Source organism: Coregonus clupeaformis, chromosome 17, assembly GCF_020615455.1.
Source record: "Coregonus clupeaformis isolate EN_2021a chromosome 17, ASM2061545v1, whole genome shotgun sequence".
NCBI classification, from domain to species: Eukaryota; Metazoa; Chordata; class Actinopteri; order Salmoniformes; family Salmonidae; genus Coregonus; species Coregonus clupeaformis.
In genome coordinates, this window is record NC_059208.1 from 27,760,977 (window position 1) to 27,783,453 (window position 22,477).

Consider the following 22,477-nt stretch of genomic DNA (forward strand, 5'->3'; position numbering starts at 1 on the left):
AATAAAGGGTATGGAGCTACATTATACACTATAAAGGGTATAGAGCTACATTAAGACACTATAAAGGGTACAGAGCTACATTATAACACTATAAAGGGTATGGAGCTACATTATAACACTATAAAGGGTATAGAGCTACATTAAGACACTATAAAGGGTACAGAGCTACATTATAACACTATAAAGGGTATGGAGCTACATTATAACTCTATAAAGGGTATAGAGCTACATTATAACACTATAAAGGGTATAGAGCTACATTAAGACACTATAAAGGGTACAGAGCTACATTATAACACTATAAAGGGTACGGAGCTACATTATAACACTATAAAGGGTACAGAGCTACATTATAACACTATAAAGGGTACAGAGCTACATTATAACACTATAAAGGGTACAGAGCTACATTATAACACTATAAAGGGTACAGAGCTACATTATAACACTATAAAGGGTATGGAGCTACATTATAACACTATAAAGGGTACAGAGCTACATTATAACACTATAAAGGGTACAGAGCTACATTATAACACTATAAAGGGTACAGAGCTACATTATAACACTATAAAGGGTATGGAGCTACATTATAACACTATACAGGGTATAGAGCTACATTAAGACACTATAAAGGGTACAGAGCTACATTATAACACTATAAAGGGTACAGAGCTACATTATAACACAATAAAGGGTATGGAGCTACATTATACACTATAAAGGGTATAGAGCTACATTAAGACACTATAAAGGGTACAGAGCTACATTATAACACTATAAAGGGTATGGAGCTACATTATAACACTATAAAGGGTATAGAGCTACATTAAGACACTATAAAGGGTACAGAGCTACATTATAACACTATAAAGGGTATGGAGCTACATTATAACACTATAAAGGGTATAGAGCTACATTATAACACTATAAAGGGTATAGAGCTACATTAAGACACTATAAAGGGTACAGAGCTACATTATAACACTATAAAGGGTACGGAGCTACATTATAACACTATAAAGGGTACAGAGCTACATTATAACACTATAAAGGGTACAGAGCTACATTATAACACTATAAAGGGTACAGAGCTACATTATAACACTATAAAGGGTACAGAGCTACATTATAACACTATAAAGGGTATGGAGCTACATTATAACACTATAAAGGGTACAGAGCTACATTATAACACTATAAAGGGTACAGAGCTACATTATAACACTATAAAGGGTACAGAGCTACATTATAACACTATAAAGGGTATGGAGCTACATTATAACACTATACAGGGTATAGAGCTACATTAAGACACTATAAAGGGTACAGAGCTACATTATAACACTATAAAGGGTACAGAGCTACATTATAACACAATAAAGGGTATGGAGCTACATTATACACTATAAAGGGTATAGAGCTACATTAAGACACTATAAAGGGTACAGAGCTACATTATAACACTATAAAGGGTATGGAGCTACATTATAACACTATAAAGGGTATAGAGCTACATTAAGACACTATAAAGGGTACAGAGCTACATTATAACACTATAAAGGGTATGGAGCTACATTATAACACTATAAAGGGTATAGAGCTACATTATAACACTATAAAGGGTATGGAGCTAGAATGAGGTGGGAGGGAGGAGGAAGGCTGATGAGACTCCATGTAAAACATGTCATTATGGTGTTATTGGAAGGATCCACATAATAACCCTCCCCCCACACACACACACACACACACACACACACAAAGACACACACAAAAATTCACATATATGCAAACCCACACCCTAACTTCGTGGAATTAACATTTTCCTAGTCTCGTCCTCTTCAGAAGTGGGGAGGATGTGACGGGCTTACTGCGGCAGCGCTCCCAGCAGGGTGCTATGCAAATAGGCAGCACACTCAGTGCGAGGCTGCCTGGTGCTGGCCGGTAAAGAACATAAATGGTGACTTTGCAGGGAACAGATGTTTGGCTCACGTTTGATGCAAGAGAGAAACGCGGCTTTGGCAGGAGAGATGTCCTGCAACTGACTGACGATTCACTGTTCAAGAAAACAAACAGGCTAAGTTGGAGCCGCAACACACGGCTACTTCCTCCAAACGCATCATTATCGCTCCTGTACAATCCGCAACTACCCCCCTCCTCCATCACTCCAACCCATAAGGCAGAGCTTTAAACTACTGAGGCTGCAGGCGGTTTAAGGCCACGCAACATTAAGCATCCCTGCGAGGCTTGGGGAGTGAGAGAGACAGAGTGAGAGACAGAGTGAGAGACAGAGTGAGAGACAGAGAGACCAGTTTTGTTACTCATCATCACTATCATCACGTCTCAGCCGTGGTTCAGAACAACACATGAGACTGGACTCGTACTGGAGACAGAGATCCGTGGTTCAGAACAACACATGAGACTGGACTCGTACTGGAGACAGAGATCCGTGGTTCAGAACAACACATGAGACTGGACTCGTACTGGAGACAGAGATCCGTGGTTCAGAACAACACATGAGACTGGACCCGTACTGGAGACAGAGATCCGTGGTTCAGAACAACACATGAGACTGGACTCGTACTGGAGACAGAGATCCACATACAAAAGCAACTCAGCAGGCATGAAGACAAACAATCACACCAAGAGCAATGGGCCAAAGTCACATGAAAATACTACATTTTTTAATGATTGACAAATAACAATGCTACTGCTTTGTTAGTTTAGATTTTAACATTTGATTTAAACATCACATTAATGCAACTGATCAATTGAATCAATTAAATGTCCCTGGTATGTGATTTAGCCTAATGAATATATTGTGGCATGTAGTGGCTTGTGCCTGATCATTCACCGATTACAAACAGGGAGGCAGGTAGGACAGACAGACAGACAGACAGACATGTCCTGATGTCTTATTGATGGAGGGAGCTAGTTAATAACAAACAGAGATTGACTAAAGGTGACCTGCTGTGCTATAGTGTGGTCGATCAATATCCCGCGGTTGTCCAGAAGACAGGCGTTTGATGTAGGGCTGACGGGCTGCGACAGACCTGACCTCAGGCGTTTCATGAGCCTATGGTCAGTCCCATAGATTACAAATGGCCTCTGCCTATAGTTATCAGAAGGACTTGAGACTGATTGCTTGGCCAGCGAGCAATAATTGACTCAAGCCATTATGGATGTGTTTTTGATGATGAATACATGGATACCAAATGATTCAAATGTTTTTGGAGTAATGGATAAACAAACTAAATTTAACAAACCTAAAATTCCCTAAAATAACAATCTTTACACAATCACAGTTTGGCAAAAGACACAAGAAACCAAACTGAATCGAATCAACTGCAGTGTTCATTGGCCCCAGCACTCTGTTCCTTTTCCAGTAGTGAGGAGTGAGAACTAGCCTCCAAGCCCCATCTGAGGAAGTGGAACGGGCTAATTCTCCCACAATGAGAGGAGGGAGGGAGGCAGGAGGCAGTCTGCATGCACGGCCGGCACGGCACACTAGGCCAGTTTCTAAGGGACGCTGGGTGGAAACAGCAGACAGTGTGTGCAACACTATTGACGCGCTGCCATGAGAGAGAGAAAATGTCTGAATTGGGGCTTGGTGGTTTGTGGCACAGGAAAGTACTGCCTCTGCCAGGGAAGATAACACTTAATTAGAATGATGTTGGAGTATCCATAGAGACAGGCAGAGGAATGAGGATAATACTGAACTAATTCCTCTCTTCCTGTCCTAACTAAGCCTACAGTATGCCTGAAAAATAGCACCTGCAGTCATTGCCGCTCACTGTTTTAAAGGACTGTGAGAAATGTAGGTTTGTAATGATAATGTAGGGCCAAATTGACGTCTGATTCTGTTATGTAGCCTATAGAGCGTACCGAGGCACCAAATTCAACGCTGACAATAAACATTGAACTATGCGGCATTGTAACTTGTGATTCTCATTGTGAGAACTCCTTTCAAAAGACAATCGGAGCAACAGAAGCCCGGACCAAGAGAGAGAAAACCCATCTCGTCTCACAGTGGAAACTTTTACTGGGATCACGGACGACCACTGAGATCCACAGTGTGGCAGATATATGGTGGTGGCGGGAACAATAGCCCTGCCCTGACGCAGAAATCGCCATGACTGCGGCTGACCATCAGACACAGAACCCCTGTAGAGAGCACAATGGTAAAAGTCTCTGGGATCTGTCACTCTGGGAATCTGAGCTAGCTGTGCCCAGATGGGTGGTGGGGGGCGGGGCGACAAATCAAATCCTCAGCCATCTTTAGAAAAGAAGACTGTAGAGAAAATAAAAAGTCGCTGCGCCATTCTCTGGTGTGCCGACTAATGGCGGCCATTTTGTATATCGCTCGTATACCCCTCCTCTTTCTCTCTACCTCTATGAGCTTTAAACCTATAAACCACCACAGGAAATCATGGAAAACCCCATGTAAGACGTGGATCAAGGGTGGAGGCGCCAGATTTCACATCAAATAGAATCCTGTTTTTTAAAATGATTAACCGCAATGCCTTTGACGGTTTGTTAACGGCTCTATAAGCATGTTTGGGCAGGTCGGTTGGTGGCGCTTGTTTAGAGCTCTACCTACCGCTGGGTTACAGTGGCATCTGGTGATTCACCCTGGTACTTCCTCTCACTACCGCTCCCATTGGATGATCATAAAGCCGCATAGAGACTAGACTTCTATAGCTCTGCTGCGATTAGTAACAGATTTAGGGGATTTTAATTCAACAGATTTGACTGTTGTTGTTGAAGTTGTAGGGGTCTTTCACATAGTTAGAATTGTGTGCATGTGTAAAAGATTGAGAGGCGTTTGTATTGCGACTATGACACGGTCTGCTCTGGTTCTAACAGTTAAAGGTCTGTTCAACTATTCAGCAGCTCATGGCTTTGATAGTTATATGTGACACACCGACCAAATCGCAAATGGCACCCTATTCCCTACATAGTGCCAGAGCCCTATTCATTTGGGACACATCCACCATTGATACACAGAGGACAAGCACAGGTGCTGTGACAATAGGGTGAAGGGGCCCAGTGCAGTGCAGCTGGATTATGCCAGCGTCAGCAGTGTGACAGACAGTTCCACTAACCTCAGTGACGGGGGTCTCCTCTCTGAGCTCAGTGCAATGGGACGCCAGCAGCCCCAGAACCCGCATCACCTTAGACTTCCTGGAATACACACACACACACACACAGGACACAGGTCTAACGATAAATACATGACACTGTTTTAACCTGAAATACAAAAACATCCATAGAAATAGGCCACTAATGCTATAGACTTCCTGGAATAGACACACAGGACACTGGTCTAAATACATGGAAATCATCCAGAAATAATACTGCTATTTTCTACATAATTGTATCACCATTTAGTAATAAGTGCTGCTGTAATGATATTTATTTAATCCTTACAACATCCCTTCTTAATTCATTTAATCATTGGGGGAAAAAATGAATCCTCAAGTCAAAACTCGTTAAATGATCCTGATGACGGACATACAGTGAGGGAAAAAAGTATTTGATCCCCTGCTGATTTTGCACGTTTGCCCACTGACAAAGACATGATCAGTCTATAATTTTAATGGTAGGTTTATTTGAACAGTGAGAGACAGAATAACAAAACAAAAATCCAGAAAAACGCATGTCAAAAATGTTATGAATTGATTTGCATTTTAATGAGGGAAATAAGTATTTGACCCCTCTGCAAAACATGACTTAGTACTTGGTGGCAAAACCCTTGTTGGCAATCACAGAGGTCAGACGTTTCTTGTTGTTGGCCACCAGGTTTGCACACATCTCAGGAGGGATTTTGTCCCACTCCTCTTTGCAGATCTTCTCCAAGTCATTAAGGCAGGGGTGTCAAACTCATTTTAGCTCAGGGGCCACATGGAGGAAAATCTATTCCCAAGTGGGCCGGACCGGTAAAATCATGGTATATATAACTTAAAAACAACAACTTCAGATTGTTTTCTTTGTTTTAATACGATCAACATAAAACATAAAGCTGGAGCCTGAGGACAGTGTGTCCAAAATAGTACAAGCACAACATCACTATTAATCATAAAACACCTCAAGTTTATTTGAAATTTCTAAAGAAAAAGAACACACAAACACACAATGCCTCAGTGATTTACAGAACTGTTTCACAGATCACAGAACTATATCAGGGTGTCATTTGTAAGGCAGAAATGTAGATAAAAATTATGAAATCCTGTTCCCCAAACAAGTGCAAGAACCACAGAGTCAAGAATAGGTTAAATATATAAATAAAATAAAATCAATTAAAAACAACATCAACATAAAAACATATAAACATAAAGCTGGAGCCTGAGGACAGTGTGTCCAAAAGCACAACATCACTATTAATCATAAAACACCTCAAGTTATTTGAAAATTCTGAGGACAAAGAACACACAAACGCACAATGCCTCAGTGATTCACAGAAGTATATCACAGATCACAGAACTATATCAGGGTGTCTCATGCAGCACTTTAAGTGGGGTTGCATAGTTTATTTGACTCCTGATACCTGGCATCTTTTAGCTTTCACCAGCGCAACAATATCAGGCGTCACATCCTGAGTGGCAGCCAACTTCAGGATGTGATTCAAGTGCTTGTGCGTGAGCCTTGAGTGCAGCTTTGTTTTATATATGCTCATTACAGAGAAAACTTGCTCACAAAGATATGTGGTTCCAAACATGCACAACAATTTTGCAGCAAGGGCTGTCAAGTTGAGGTAACCTGGCAAGAGATTCTGATAAAATGTGTCCAAGCCAGCTGCGGCAAATTTGCCCTTCAAATCCGAGTCACACTGCAAGTCTATTATTTCAAGTTGGATGCTGAGGGGCAGATCAGAGGGATTCACGGTGAATGCCGAGCAAAAAACGTTGAAGTCTTTCTCCCGTTCACCAAAAATCTGAAAGCGTTGCTCAAACTCCCGTAACAGTCCCGTTATTTTATCTTTGAACCGCATCATGTCTGCCACATGTTGGGTCGCGCACACATTTTTCAGACAGGGGAAGTGAGCTGCATTACCACCGGCGAGTTGCGTCTCCCACAATGACAGCTTCAACTTGAAAGAACGTATGCTGTCATAATACTGCGTGACAACTTTGTTGCGCCCTTGCAGCTGTTTGTTCAAGTTATTCAGGTGCTCTGTAACATCCACCGTAAATGCAAGGTCCTGCATCCATTCTGCGGAATGAAATGGCCAGTTGTGCAACATCTGTAATGTCCGTGCTTTCATCAATTGCAACCGAAAACGCAATAAATGACATTACTTTTTGCTTCAACTGGCTGTCCAAATCCACTGAAAATCGTAAATCCTGTCTGCAACTGTGTTTCTTGTCAGGCTGATATTTGCAAAAGCCTGGCGCTTTTCAGGGCACACAATCTCCGCTGCCTTCATCATGCATGTTTTTACAAATTCACCCTCACTAAATGGTTTTGAAGCCACTGCGATTTCATTAGCAATGAGGTAGCTAGCTTTCACTGCAGCGTCACTGATGTCTCAGCTGTGAGTAAACACAGACTGCTGTTTCTTCAGAACCCCCAACAGTTCATTCACCTTCTCTCTTCTTCGCTGTCCTTGAAAGTTGTCATATTTGTCGACATAAAGACTCACATAGTGGCGACGAAGGTTATATTCTTTCAGCACTGCAACATGCTGTGAACACACCAAACATACAGCTTTCCCATTCAATTCCGTGAATAAATAGGAGGATGGCCATTTTTCTTGGAACACTCTGCACTCTGCGTCCACTTTTCTCTTTTTTGACAGAGACATATTGGGGCAATGAGGGTGCCAAAGCACATAATGTTAAAAGTAGAAGCCATAATAAATATCGTGGGCAAAACAAAGTAGCTCATCCGGCTTGACCTACTTGCTCTGCTCTGGTATAAACAGTTTGCTTGCTTAACACAGTTGATATTGCGCCATCCAGTGGACGCAATTGGAACAGCAGTTTATTTTATTGAAAAATTGCAGCTCATTTTTATACTTTACAAAATCATCTCGCGGGCCGGATTAAACCCGTTTGCGGGCCTGATACGGCCCGCGGGCCGGACGTTTGACAACCCTGCATTAAGGTTTCGAGGCTGACGTTTGGCAACTCGAACCTTCAGCTCCCTCCACAGATTTTCTATGGGATTAAGGTCTGGAGACTGGCTAGGCCACTCCAGGACCTTAATGTGCTTCTTCTTGAGCCACTCCTTTGTTGTGTTTTGGGTCATTGTCATGCTGGAATACCCATCCACAACCCATTTTCAATGCCCTGGCTGAGGGAAGGAGGTTCTCACACAAGATTTGACGGCCCCGTCCATCGTCCCTTTGTTGCGGTGAAGTTGTCCTGTCCTCTTAGCAGAAAAACACCCCCAAAGAATATTGTTTCCACCTCCATGTTTGACTGTGGGGATGGTGTTCTTGGGGTCATAGGCAGCATTCCTCCTCCTCCAAACACGGTGAGTTGAGTTGATGCCAAAGAGCTCGATTTTGGTCTCATCTGACCACAACACTTTCACCCAGTTCTCCTCTGAATCATTAAGATGTCCATTGGCAAACTTCAGACGGACCTGTATATGTGCTTTCTTGAGCAGGGGGACCTTGTGGGCGCTGCAGGATTTCAGTCCTTCACGACGTAGTGTGTTACCAATTGTTTTCTTGGTGACTATGGTCCCAGCTGCCTTGAGATCATTGACAAGATCCTCCCGTATAGTTCTGGGCTGATTCCTCACCGTTCTCATGATCATTGCAACCCCACAAGGTGAGATTTACATTTACATTTTACATTTAAGTCATTTAGCAGACGCTCTTATCCAGAGCGACTTACAAATTGGTGCATTCACCCTATAGCCAGTGGGTTAACCACTTTACAATAAAAATTTTTTTTTTTTTTTTTTTTTTTATTTAATTTTTTGGGGGGCGGGGGGGGTAGAAGGATTACTTCATCCTATCCCAGGTATTCCTTAAAGAGGTGGGGTTTCAAATGTCTCCGGAAGGTGGTGAGTGACTCCGCTGTCCTGGCGTCGTGAGGGAGCTTGTTCCACCATTGGGGTGCCAGAGCAGCGAACAGTTTTGACTGGGCTGAGCGGGAACTATGCTTCCGCAGAGGAAGGGGAGCCAGCAGGCCAGAGGTGGATGAACGCAATGCCCTCGTTTGGGTGTAGGGACTGATCAGAGCCTGAAGGTACGGAGGTGCCGTTCCCCTCACTGCTCCATAGGCAAGCACCATGGTCTTGTAACGGATGCGAGCTTCAACTGGAAGCCAGTGGAGTGTGCGGAGGAGGGGGGTGACGTGAGAGAACTTGGGAAGGTTGAACACGAGACGGGCTGCGGCATTCTGGATGAGTTGTAGGGGTTTAATGGCACAGGCAGGGAGCCCAGCCAACAGCGAGTTGCAGTAATCCAGACGGGAGATGACAAGTGCCTGGATTAGGACCTGTGCCGCTTCCTGTGTAAGGCAGGGTCGTACTCTCCGAATGTTGTAGAGCATGAACCTGCAGGATAGGGTCACCGCCTTGATGTTAGCGGAGAACGACAGGGTGTTGTCCAGGGTCACGCCAAGGCTCTTCGCACTCTGGGAGGAGGACACAACGGAGTTGTCAACCGTGATGGCGAGATCATGGAACGGGCAGTCCTTCCCCGGGAGGAAGAGCAGCTCCGTCTTGCCAGGGTTCAGCTTGAGGTGGTGATCCGTCATCCATACTGATATGTCGGCCAGACATGCAGAGATGCGATTCGCCACCTGGTTATCAGAAGGGGGAAAGGAGAAGATTAGTTGTGTATCGTCAGCGTAGCAATGATAGGAGAGGCCATGTGAGGATATGACAGAGCCAAGTGACTTGGTGTATAGGGGAGAAAAGGAGAGGGCCTAGAACTGAGCCCTGGGGGACACCAGTGGTGAGAGCACGTGGTGCGGAGACAGCTTCTCGCCACGCCACTTGGTAGGAGCGACCGGTCAGGTAGGACGCAATCCAGGAGTGAGCCGCGCCGGAGATGCCCAGCTCGGAGAGGGTGGAGAGGAGGATCTGATGGTTCACAGTATCAAAGGCAGCAGACAGGTCTAGAAGGACAAGAGCAGAGGAGAGAGAGTTAGCTTTAGCAGTGCGGAGAGCCTCCGTGACACAGAGAAGAGCAGTCTCAGTTGAATGACCAGTCCTGAAACCTGACTGGTTTGGATCAAGAAGGTCATTCTGAGAGAGATAGCAAGAGAGTTGGCTAAAGACGGCACGCTCAATAGTTTTGGATAGAAAAGAAAGAAGGGATACTGGTCTGTAGTTGTTGACATCAGTGGGATCGAGTGTTGGTTTTTTGAGAAGGGGTGCAACTCTCGCTCTCTTGAAGACGGAAGGGACATGGCCAGCGGTCAAGGATGAGTTGATCAGCGAGGTGAGGTAGGGGAGAAGGTCACCGGAGATGGTCTGGAGAAGAGAAGAGGGGATGGGGTCAAGCGGGCAGGTTGTTGGGCGGCCTGCAGTCACTAGTCACAAGATTTTATCTGGAGAGAGAGGGGAGAAAGAAGTCAAAGCATAGGGTAGGGCAGTGTGAGCAGGACCAGCAGTGTCATTAGACTTAACAAACGAGGATCGGATGTCGTCAACCTTCTTTTCAAAGTGGTTGACGAAGTCATCCACGAGAGGGAGGAGGGGGGGGGGGGGGGGGAGGATTCAGCAGTGAGGAGAATGTGGCAAAGAGCTTCCTAGGGTTAGAGGCAGATGCTTGGAATTTAGAGTGGTAGAAAGTGGCCTTAGCAGCAGAAACAGATGAAGAAAATGTAGAGAGGAGGGAGTGAAAAGATGCCAGGTCGGCAGGGAGTTTAGTTTTCTTCCATTTCCGCTCCGCTGCCCGGAGCTCTGTTCTGTGAGCTCGCAATGAGTCATCAAGCCACGGAGCTGGAGGGGGAGGACCGAGCCGGCCGGGAGGATAGGGGACACAGGGAGTCAAAGGATGCAGAAAGGGAGGAGAGGAGGGTTGAGGAGGCAGAGTCAGGAGATTGGAGGGAGAAGGATTGAGCAGAGGGAAGAGATGATAGGATGGAAGAGGAGAGAGTAGTGGGAGAGAGAGAGCGAAGGTTGCGGCGGCGCGTTACCATCTGTGTAGGGGCAGAGTGAGTAGTGTTGGAGGAGAGCGAGAGAGAAAAGGATACAAAGTAGTGGTCGGAGACATGGAGGGGAGTTGCAGTGAGATTAGTAGAAGAGCAACATCTAGTAAAGATGAAGTCAAGCGTATTGCCTGCCTTGTGAGTAGGGGGGACGGTGAGAGGGTGAGGTCAAAAGAGGAGAGGAGTGGAAAGAAGGAGGCAGAGAGAAATGAGTCAAATGTAGACGTAGGGAGGTTGAAATCCCCCAAAACTGTGAAGGGTGAGCCATCCTCAGGAAAGGAACTTATCAAGGCGTCAAGCTCTGATGAACTCTCCAAGGGAACCTAGAGGGCGATAGATGACAAGGATATTAAGCTTAAATGGGCTAGTGACTGTGACAGCGTGGAATTCAAATGAGGAGATAGACAGATGGGTTAGGGGAAAAATTGAGAATGACCACTTGGGAGAGATGAGGATTCCTGTGCCACCACCCCTCTGACCAGATGCTCTCGGGGTATGCGAGAACACATGGTCAGACGAGGAGAGAGCAGTAGAAGTAGCAGTGTTTTCAGTGGTAATCCATGTTTCCGTCAGCGCCAGGAAGTCGAGGGACTGGAGGGTAGCATAGGCTGGGATGAAGTCAGCCTTGTTGGCGGCAGAACGGCAGTTCCAGAGGCTGCCTGAGACCTGGAACTCCAGGTGTGTGGTGCGTGCAGGGACCACCAGGTTAGAGAGGCAGCAGCCACGCGGTGTGAGGCGTTTGTGTAGCCTGTGCGGAGAGGAGAGAACAGGGATAGGCAGAGGCATAGTTGACAGGCTGCAGCAGATGGCTACAATAATGCAGAGGAGATCGGAATGAAATGAACTACACATCTGGGAAAGTAGAGAGCAGGCCTCCCTCACCAAAAAAAAATATAACTCTCCCAACTTCCACCTCAGAAACTATAATTGTTTCACTGAACCACCCGAATAAAACTCTCCCAACTTCCACTTTAGAAATTAGAATTGTTGTAAACTACAGCGGTTCAATGTTTCAATGAATAGACTCAACTTACTTTATTCAGCTAGCTAACTATGACGCCATAGCTAACTAGCATGCTAGCATCCAATAACACACAGTTTAGCACCAATACTTGGTTACAACAAACTACCAATAGTGTGTGAACACACTAAACAGATAATTCGTGTCCGTGTCTAGTTCTTTCATAACGCAGCAATGATTAAACGTTGGCTAGCTAGCACAAAGATATTGTATTTAGCTACTACAGTACAGCCAGCTGGTAGTGTTGGCTAGCTAGCAATGGCTGCTGTGTTGACTTTGTTTGAAAAACGGCGTCGCTGCGAACGAATGTAGCTGGCTAAAAGGATATTGTTTTTAGTTGCTACCGTTGCTAATAGCTACTCGCCAGCTAATCCAGGAGGTGAGTTAGCTAGCTAGCTTCGTGCTACACCCCGGCACCGCCGAATACAAAAGTAACCTACAATAACTACACAACAACTACCCACAACAGCCCACGATGCCTACCTATACTACTTAATAATATACAGCCCACGATGCCTACCTATAATACCTAACTACAATCTAAATACATAGTTTAAGCCTTACTCGACAAAGCCCAAGCTATGTATAAAGCCAAACTGGCAGACTGCAATCAGTAGCTGTAATTAAGTACAGCAGCTACCAACCACCTAACGTTAATGCCTCGGATAATGAGGTTAGAAAAACAGCTGAATGGTGGCAGCTAGCTGGCTCAATCACAGGTACTCTTAAGCGTGAAATAACATTGGAAACAACTAACCACAGTTGCTAAAAGTTACCAGTAGCTACCCGCTAGCTAGCTAGCTAGCTTTGTTGGTCCAAGTAGTGGGTAGGCTAGCCTCATGCTTCGCCGGGGTCCGCCGAATACAATACTTACCTACAATAATTACCTACAATAACTACCTGAGTAAACTACCTATAATACCTAACTACAATACCTACCTACAATCTAAATAGATCTTGCATGGAGCCCCAGGCCGAGGGAGATTTACAGTTATTTAGTGTTTCTTCCATTTGCGTATAATCGCACCAACTGTTGTCACCTTCTCACCAAGCTGCTTGGCGATGGTCTTGTAGCCCATTCCAGCCTTTTGTAGGTCTACAATCTTGTCCCTGACATCCTTGGAGAGCTCTTTGGTCTTGGCCATGGTGGAGAGTTTGGAATCTGATTGATTGATTGCTTCTGTGGACAGGTGTCTTTTATACAGGTAACAAGCTGAGATTAGGAGCACTCCCTTTAAGAGTGTGCTCCTAATCTCAGCTCATTACCTGTATAAAAGACACCTGGGAGCCAGAAATCATTCTGATTGAGATGGGGTCAAATACTTATTTCCCTCATTAAAATGCAAATCAATTTATAACATTTTTGACATGTGTTTTTCTGGATTTTTTTGTTGTTATTCTGTCTCTCACTGTTCAAATAAACCTACCATTAAAATTATAGACAGATAATTTCTTTGTCAGTGGGCAAACGTACAAAATCAGCAGGGGATCAAATACTTTTTTCCCCTCACTGTAACTCTAACAGTGATTTACAGAACATCCAGACCAGGCACAGATCATTGTAAACGCTAGTGCAGTAGGCTACAGTACATGCTAGACATTATTTCCATGCATTGGCGCATGGAGAATGCAGAGAGTGGTTGTATGTATGTATGGGGTCGGACAGGTGGAAGCTAAAGGAACTCACACATCCCAGTTGGGTGCTAGTCGCAGCTGCTGGGTCAACACAGGGAACTGTCACAAAGGGAGAGGACAGAACAGCAGTTGGTTAACACTGTAAAATACAGTTGAAGTCGGAAGTTTACATACACTTAGGTTGGAGTCATTAAAACTCGTTTTTCAACCACTCCACAAATTTCTTGTTAACAACCTATTGTTTTGGCAAGTCGGTTAGGACATCTACTTTGTGCATGACACAAGTAATCTTTCCAACAATTGTTTACAGACAGATTATTTCACTTATAATTCACTGTATCACAATTCCAGTGGGTTAGAAGTTTACATACACTAAGTTGACTGTGCCTTTAAACAGCTTGGAAAATTCCAGAAAATGAGGTCATGGCTTTCGAAGCTTCTGATAGGCTAATTGATATCATTTGAGTCATTTGGAGGCGTACCTGTGGATGTATTTCAAGGCCTACCTTCAAACTCAGTGCCTCTTTGCTTGACATCATGGGAAAATCAAAATAAATCAGCCAAGACCTCAGAAAAAAAATTGTAGACCTCCACAAGTCTGGTTCATCCTTGGGAGCAATTTCCAAACGCCTGAAGGTACCACGTTCATCTGTACAAACAATAGTACGCAAGTATAAACACCATGGGACCACGCAGCCGTCATACCGCTCAGGAAGGAGACGCGTTCTGTCTCCTAGAGATGAACGTACTTTAGTGCGAAAAGTGCAAATCAATCCCAGAACAACAGCAAAGGACCTTGTGAAGATGCTGGAGGAAACAGGTACAAAAGTATCTATATCCACAGTAAAATGAGTCCTATATCGACATAACCTGAAAGGCCGCTCAGCAAGGAAGAAGCCACTGCTCCAAAATCGCCATAAAAAAGCCAGACTACGGTTTGCAACTGCACATGGGGACAAAGATCGTACTTTTTGGAGAAATGTCCTCTGGTCTGATGAAACAAAAATAGAACTGTTTGGCCATAATTACCATTGTTATGTTTGGAGGAAAAAGGGGGTTGCTTGCAAGCTGAAGAACAACATCCCAACCATGAAGCACGGGGGTGGCAGCATTATGCTGTGGGGGTGCTTTGCTGCAGGAGGGACTGGTGCACTTCACAAAATAGATGGCATCATGAGGAAGGAAAATTATGTGGATATATTGAAGCAACATCTCAAGACATCAGTCAGGAAGTTAAAGCTTGGTCGCAAATGGGTCTTCCAAATGGACAATGACCCGAAGCATACTTCCAAAGTTGTGGCAAAATGGCTTAAGGACAACAAAGTCAAGGTATTGGAGTGGCCATCACAAAGCCCTGACCTCAATCCTATAGAACATTTGTGGGCAGAACTGAAAAAGCGTGTGCGAGCAAGGAGGCCTACAAACCTGACTCAGTTACACCAGCTCTGTCAGGAGGAATGGGCCAAAATTCAACCAACTTATTGTGGGAAGCTTGTGGAAGGCTACCCGAAACGTTTGACCCAAGTTAAACAATGCTACCAAATACTAATTGAGTGTATGTAAACTTCAGACCCACTGGGAATGTGATTAAATAAATAAAAGCTGAAATAAATCACTCTACTATTATTCTGACATTTCACATTCTTAAAATAAAGTGGTGATCCTAACTGACCTAAGACAGGGAATTTTTACTAGGATTAAATGTCAGGAATTGTGAAAAACTGAGTTTCCAACTTCAACGTATGTCAGTCAGTCCAGTCGTCTTTCAGTAGTACAGCATTGAATTAGTCATGTTACCAATACATAATTGTTATAAACTCAGTCAGGGCTGGCCATAGTGTCCGAATAAGTCCCAAAACAATGATATACTAAAAGATACCATGAGGTCTAATGATTGTGGCGATGTCATTTTCAGTTCAATCTGAGTGAGTGATGTAACTGGAATGCCATCTAGTGGTTAATAGCTATAGGAGACTCTCCGTCAGACGGATTTACTACGCCTGAATCAATCCTCAGTCTGGACATTTCATTAAAAACGAATGAAGAGATTTGATCTTTAAATTTGACCAGATTAATGTCCCATATGTCATAACTTAATACCTTGTCACTGTAACGAGGAAGCAACTTTATGATATTGGCAGCAGAGTTCTGTGTGTCCCAAATGGCACCCTATTCCCTACATAGTGCACTACATTTGACCAGACCTCTATGGGCCCAATTCAAAAGTGCACTATATAGGGAATAGGGTGTCATTTGGGACGTCCGCCTGGTCTTAGTGCTCTCATACATAACTAGGGTCATTGAACATGTTACAGCTGAGCAGATCTCAGTAACAAAAAGTACAGGAAATAGGAAGTTCATTTTCTTATTATCTTGAGGAAATAACAGTGTTAACTTCCTGGTCCCACGTAGCTGACTACTGTTTCAGCTTCCCGCTGATCAACAGAGGCCGACATGTACTGTAGCCGTGCTGAGGAGCTCGGGGTCACATGGTAAATATAGGAACCCTTTTAACACTTGAGAAACCTCAGCAAGGCCAGAGGTTGTGGAGTGATTCTAAGAATGTTCCTCTGAACACTTAAATTAGCCTAGAGGGGCCCATGTCTTGTTGGAACTCTGGCCACCAGCAGCCCTGGGAGGAATGGCAGGCCTGCTGGGCATGTGGTCGGACCGTCAGGCTGTGACCCTTCCCTTACCAGCTGGGAGTTGATGAGCCTGGTAGCTGTGTCCTTGTGGGCAGCTATGGTACACAGATAGCAGAGGAGGTTGAGTTTGGAGCGGGCCGCCGCCGTGGTCTTATCAGCCTGGGTCTCCAGAGAAGAGCACAGCTGCTGCAGAAACACCCTCCAGTCCCCAGGGCTCAGACACAACAGCTTCTCCACTATAGGGGGGGGGGCAGAGGTGCTCAATAATTACACAGCAGACCCAGCTTTAGCTGTCTGTCTAACCTGTGTGTGTGTGTGTGGATTAACACCTGCTACACACTTGTCAATTTCAGAGTGTGTACAAGTGTTACTCAGCAGCAGCACAGCAGTCGATAGCTTTCCTGTTTGTTCTTCTTTATTACCTGAGTATGCTCGGACACACAAAGTCTTTGAGTCATATCGCACTGGAGCAGTCTTCAGAATCTGAAAAAAAATATATATATATATCTTTGTTACTAGAATGCACAAGAGTTGCTGATTGCCAACCTCTGTTCTTAAGCGCAATTCAGAGTCCAAAGCCGAGGACCCGTGATAGTCCAGCGTCCCATTGTGACATATCTATCTGGCTCCGAGTCCACCGTCCATGGAGGACGCACAGCGTGACCGCACACTTCCCCAAAATTCCCAATCAGTATGGCTCCGCGTACGCGGCTCCTATTCATTTGAAATTGGGTAACGGTTGAAGAAATTGCTGGGAATTCGAAAAGTATGAAAGCCAACGATCCAATATTCTAGAACACTGCTGTGAGGACGTGTACACATTTTGGACTCTGATAAGCACTTTAACACTAAAATGGGAGAAGTGGGCTGTGGAACTATAGAAAATGTCAGCCTATTCAGCATCAGACAAAGCATGTTAATTTTTTTTTTACATATTGCTTAAATATAGAGCAAGTTTCAAGTTTTAATGTCACATGCACAAGTACAGTGAAATGCCTTTCTTGCAAACTCAAAACCTGTCACGTTTTCTGCCGAGGCTGCTCCTTCTCCTTGTTCGGGCAGGCTTCGGCGGTCGTCGTCCCCGGAGTACTAGCTGCCACCGTTCGTTGTTTCTGTGTTTGTTTGGTTTGGTCTGTTTTGGTACACCTGTTTCTCATTTTGTCTTGATTATGTGTCCTTTAAGTTCTCGTTGTTTCTGTCTTGTGGTTGTGTGTAGTTGTTCCTTGTCAGCAGGTGTTTCCAGTCAGTTTGTGCTCTATTTCTGTTTTAGATAGAGAGTCCGCACTTGTTGTGCGTGTTTTGCATTTATACGCTGAGTGCGTTATTTTTCTCGTGCCTCCGGCTCTGTTTGTAGCCGTTCATTCTGTGGACTTTACTAAAGTATTTTGGACTAGCATCTGTGTCCTGCATCTGATTCCTACACCACACCTACGCCCGCTCTGACAGAACTACACACCATTCATGGAATCAGCAGGAGCAGCAGCAGCGACCGAGTCTTGGGAGGAGCGCGTCCACGGACAGGACGAGCGGATAGCCCAAATCACCAACGCTCTGCAGGGAGTAATGAATACCCTGCATCGCCTGGAGACCAGTTGGGCACCCACGCCTCCTCCCACATTACCACCAGCACCGGTCAGTCCCTTTGTCCACGCTCCGGAACCCAGTGGGATTCGGCTCTCGCTCCCGAGGGCGTATGATGGTACCGCTGCCGGGTGTCAAGGTTTCCTCCTACAAGTTGAACTCTACCTCGCCACCGTACACCCGGTGCCCTCGGGACACGAGAGCGTTTCCGCCCTCATCTCCTGTCTCACCGGCAAGGCGTTGGAGTGGGCCAACGCCGAATGGAGGAGAATAGACCCGCGACGATCACCTATGCGGAGTTCTCCCGTCGCTTCAGGGCTGTATTCGACCATCCACCTGAGGGGAAGGCGGCGGGAGAACGTCTATTCTACCTCCGACAGGGGAAGAGGAGCGCCAGGAGTTTGCACTGGAGTTCTGGACTCTGGCGGCAGACGCAGGGTGGAATGAGCGGGCCCTCATAGACCACTTCCGCTGCAGCCTACGGGAGGACGTCCGTCGTGAGTTGGCCTGCAGGGACACCACCCTTACGTTTGACCAGTTGGTGGACATGGCCATTCGCCTAGACACCCTGCTGGCTACCCGCGGACGTCCTGAGTGGGGGTCGTCCATTCCACCCTCCAGCACCTCCGAGCCTAGTCCTATGGAGCTCGGGGGTGCTGGCCCAGAAAGGAGAGGAGAAGGAGGCCCCAAGGGGACCACCCCCTGTACCAACTGTGGCCGTGGAGGACACACTGCGGCTAGGTGCTGGGGGGGGTCTCCTAGGGGACGAGACGGCAGGCCACGCACTGGGGAGTCCTTCCAGGTGAGTAGGCGCCCCACTTACCCAGAGCTCTCTGTTGTGCACCTAACCATACCTGTTTGTTTCCCACAGGTTGCACCTCGTTCCCAGCATAAGGCGCTAGTAGATTCAGGCGCAGCCGGGAATTTTATAGATCGGAGATTTTGTGTAGAGTTAGGGATTCCCCTCCTTCCTGTCAACAATCCTTTCCCTGTACATGCTCTAGATAGCCGTCCGTTGGGATCGGGGTTGATTCGGGAGGTCACAGCTCCACTTAGGATGGGGACGCAGGAGGGTCATGAGGAGACTATTCAGCTATATCTTATTGACTCTCCTGCGTATCCGGTGGTGCTGGGGCTTCCCTGGTTGATTACCCATAATCCCTCTATTTCGTGGCAACAGAGGGCTCTTAAGGAGTGGTCTGCCCAGTGTGTAGGGCGATGTCTGGGCGTTTCCGTAGGGGCGACCTCGGTGGAGAGTCCAAACCAAGTGCCCGCATTGCACATTCCCCCCGAGTATGAGGATTTAGCACTGGTGTTTAGTATGGCGAAGGCGACGCAATTGCCACCACATAGACAGGGGGATTGTGCGATAGACCTCCAGGTAGGAGCTGCGCTTCCGCGGAGCCATGTGTATCCTTTGTCTCAAGAGGAGAAGAGAGCTATGGAGACTTACATAGCCGAGTCTCTGAGACAGGGATACATACGGCCCTCCACTTCCCCTGCGTCCTCGAGTTTCTTTTTTGTGAAGAAAAAGGATGGAGGTTTGCGCCCGTGTATTGATTACCGCAGTCTCAATCAGATTACTGTGAAATACAGTTATCCACTCCCTCTGATTGCGACTATGACGGAGTCTTTACACGGGCGCGGTTCTTCACAAAATTGGACCTCAGGAGCGCATACAACTTGGTGCGTATTAGGGAGGGGAGACGAATGGAAGACAGCATTTAGTACCACCTCGGGTCATTACGAGTATCTCGTCATGCCATACGGGTTAATGAATGCTCCTTCAGTCTTCCAATCCTTCGTAGATGAGATCTTCCGGGATATGCAGGGGCAAGGAGTGGTCGTGTACATTGACGACATTCTGGTGTATTCTTTTACCCGAGCCGAGCATGTAGCCCTGGTGCGCCGAGTGTTGAGGAGATTGTTGGAGCATGACCTATATGTCAAGGCAGAGAAATGTCTCTTTTTCCAGGAGTCTGTCTCCTTTTTGGGTTATCAGTTGTCTGCGTCAGGGGTGAAGATGGAGGTTGACCGTGTAGTGGCCGTGCGTAATTGGCAAACTCCAACCACTGTTAAAGAGGTGCAGCGGTTCTTGGGCTTTGCGAATTACTACAGGAGGTTTATCCGGGGTTTTGGACAGGTGGCAGCTCCCATAACGTCTCTTCTAAAGGGAGGTCCGGTGCGCTTGCAGTGGTCTGCTGAGGCTGATAGGGCTTTTGGGAGACTGAAGGACCTGTTTACCTCGGCGCCGGTGCTGGCGCATCCGGATCCCGCGCTACCATTCCAGGTCGAGGTAGACGCGTCTGAAGCCGGTATAGGGGCCGTGCTCTCGCAACGGTCTGGCACGCCACCGAAACTCCGCCCCTGTGCTTTTTACTCTAAAAAGCTCAGTCCGGCGGAGCAAAATTATGCCGTGGGGGACAGGGAGCTGCTAGCCGTGGTCCAGGCCCTAAATGTGTGGAGGCATTGGCTTGAGGGGGCTCAACACCCTTTCCTCATTTTGACTGACCACCGAAACCTGGAGTACATCTGGGCAGCTAGGAGACTGAACCCTCGCCAGGCTAGGTGGAACATGTTTCTGGCCCGGTTCGTTTTTAAGATCACGCACATCCCTGGGTCCCAGAACGGTAAGGCAGATGCCCTGTCCCGGCGGTATGACACGGAGGAGAGGTCTGTTGAGCCCACGCCCATACTACCGCCGTCTTGCCTGGTGGCACCGGTGGTGTGGGAGGTCGATTCCGAAATCGAGCGGGCGTTGCGTACCGATCCTAGCCCTCCACAGTGTCCTGTGGGTCGGACGTACGTTCCGCTCGAGGTTCGGGATCGACTTATATATTGGGCTCACACATCACCCTCCTCTGGACATCCAGGGATTGGCCGGACGGTGCACTGCCTTACCACTAAATACTGGTGGCCAACGTTAGCCAGGGATGTGAGGGTTTATGTTTCCTCCTGCTCGGTGTGTGCCCAGTGTAAGGCACCCAGACACCTGCCCCGGGGTAAGCTACAACCCCTGCCCGTTCCACAACGACCCTGGTCTCACCTCTCGGTGGATTTTGTTACTGACCTTCCCCCCTCCCAGGGAAATACCACCATCCTGGTCGTTGTGGATCGGTTCTCGAAGGCCTGTCGTCTCCTTCCCATGCCGGGTCTCCCCACTGCCCTACAGACCGCTGAGGCACTATTCACTCACGTCTTCCGGCATTACGGGGTACCCGAGGATATAGTGTCTGATCGAGGCCCCCAGTTTACCTCTCGAGTCTGGAGAGCGTTCATGGAGCGCTTGGGGGTCTCGGTGAGCCTTACCTCAGGGTACCACCCGGAAAGCAATGGGCAGGTTGAACGGGTAAACCAGGATGTGGGTAGGTTTCTGAGGTCGTATTGCCAGGGCCGGCCGGAGGAGTGGGCGAGGTATGTTTCCTGGGTCGAGATGGCCCAGAACTCCCTTCGCCACTCCTCCACCAGACTAACTCCTTTCCAATGTGTATTAGAGTACCAGCCGGCTCTGGCACCTTGGCATCAGAGCCAGATCGAGGCCCCTGCGGTGGATGAGTGGGTGTGGCGCTCGGAGGAGACGTGGAACGCTGCTCACGTACATCTGCAGCGGGCCATCAGTCGACACAAGGCGAGCGCCGATCTCCACCGCAGTGAGGGACCGGTGTACGCACCGGGAGTTCGAGTCTGGCTCTCGACCAGAAACCTGCCCCTCCGCCTGCCCTGCCGGAAGCTAGGTCGGCGGTTTGTGGGGCCTTTTAAAGTCCTGAGGAGGTTGAACGAGGTGTGTTACAGATTACAACTACCTATTGATTATAAGAATATTAACCCCTCGTTCCATGTGTCTCTCCTCAGGCCGGTGGTAGCTGGTCCACTCCAGGACTGTGAGATAGCAGAGACTCCTCCGCCCCCGCTGGATATCGAGGGGGCTCCGGCGTACACAGTTCGGTCCATCCTGGATTCGAGACGCCGGATGGGGGGTCTCCAATATCTCGTGGAGTGGGAGGGGTACGGTCCGGAGGAGCGTGTTGGGTGCGGTGTTGGGTGCCGAGGAGAGATATCTTAGACCCGTCCCTTCTGACTGAGTTCCATCGTGGTCATCCCACGCGCCCTGCTCCGCGTCCTCCTGGTCGTCCCCGAGGCCGGGGTCGGCGCACGGCTGGAGCCGCGCGTCAAGGGGGGGGTACTGTCACGTTTTCTGCCGAGGCTGCTCCTTCTCCTTGTTCGGGTAGGCTTTGGCGGTCGTCGTCCCCGGAGTACTAGCTGCCACCGTTCGTTGTTTCTGTGTTTGTTTGGTCTGGTCTGTTTTGGTACACCTGTTTCTCATTTTGTCTTGATTATGTGTCCTTTAAGTTCTCGTTGTTTCTGTCTTGTGGTTGTGTGTAGTTGTTCCTTGTCAGCAGGTGTTTCCAGTCAGTTTGTGCTCTATTTCTGTTTTAGATAGAGAGTCCGCACTTGTTGTGCGTGTTTTGCATTTATAC

At 47.1% G+C, this 22,477-nt stretch overlaps 1 protein-coding gene across 1 annotated transcript in view; it reads right to left on the minus strand.

Annotated features, from left to right (window-relative positions):
- LOC121543902 (serine/threonine-protein kinase ULK4-like) overlaps nucleotides 1–22,477 on the minus strand; it is a 142,450-nt gene that overhangs the window by 109,573 nt on the left and 10,400 nt on the right. The window contains 4 exon segments of the mRNA XM_045225985.1: nucleotides 5,106–5,184; nucleotides 13,826–13,872; nucleotides 16,470–16,654; nucleotides 16,841–16,901. Of these exon segments, the coding sequence (XP_045081920.1) occupies nucleotides 5,106–5,184; nucleotides 13,826–13,872; nucleotides 16,470–16,654; nucleotides 16,841–16,901 (372 nt within the window).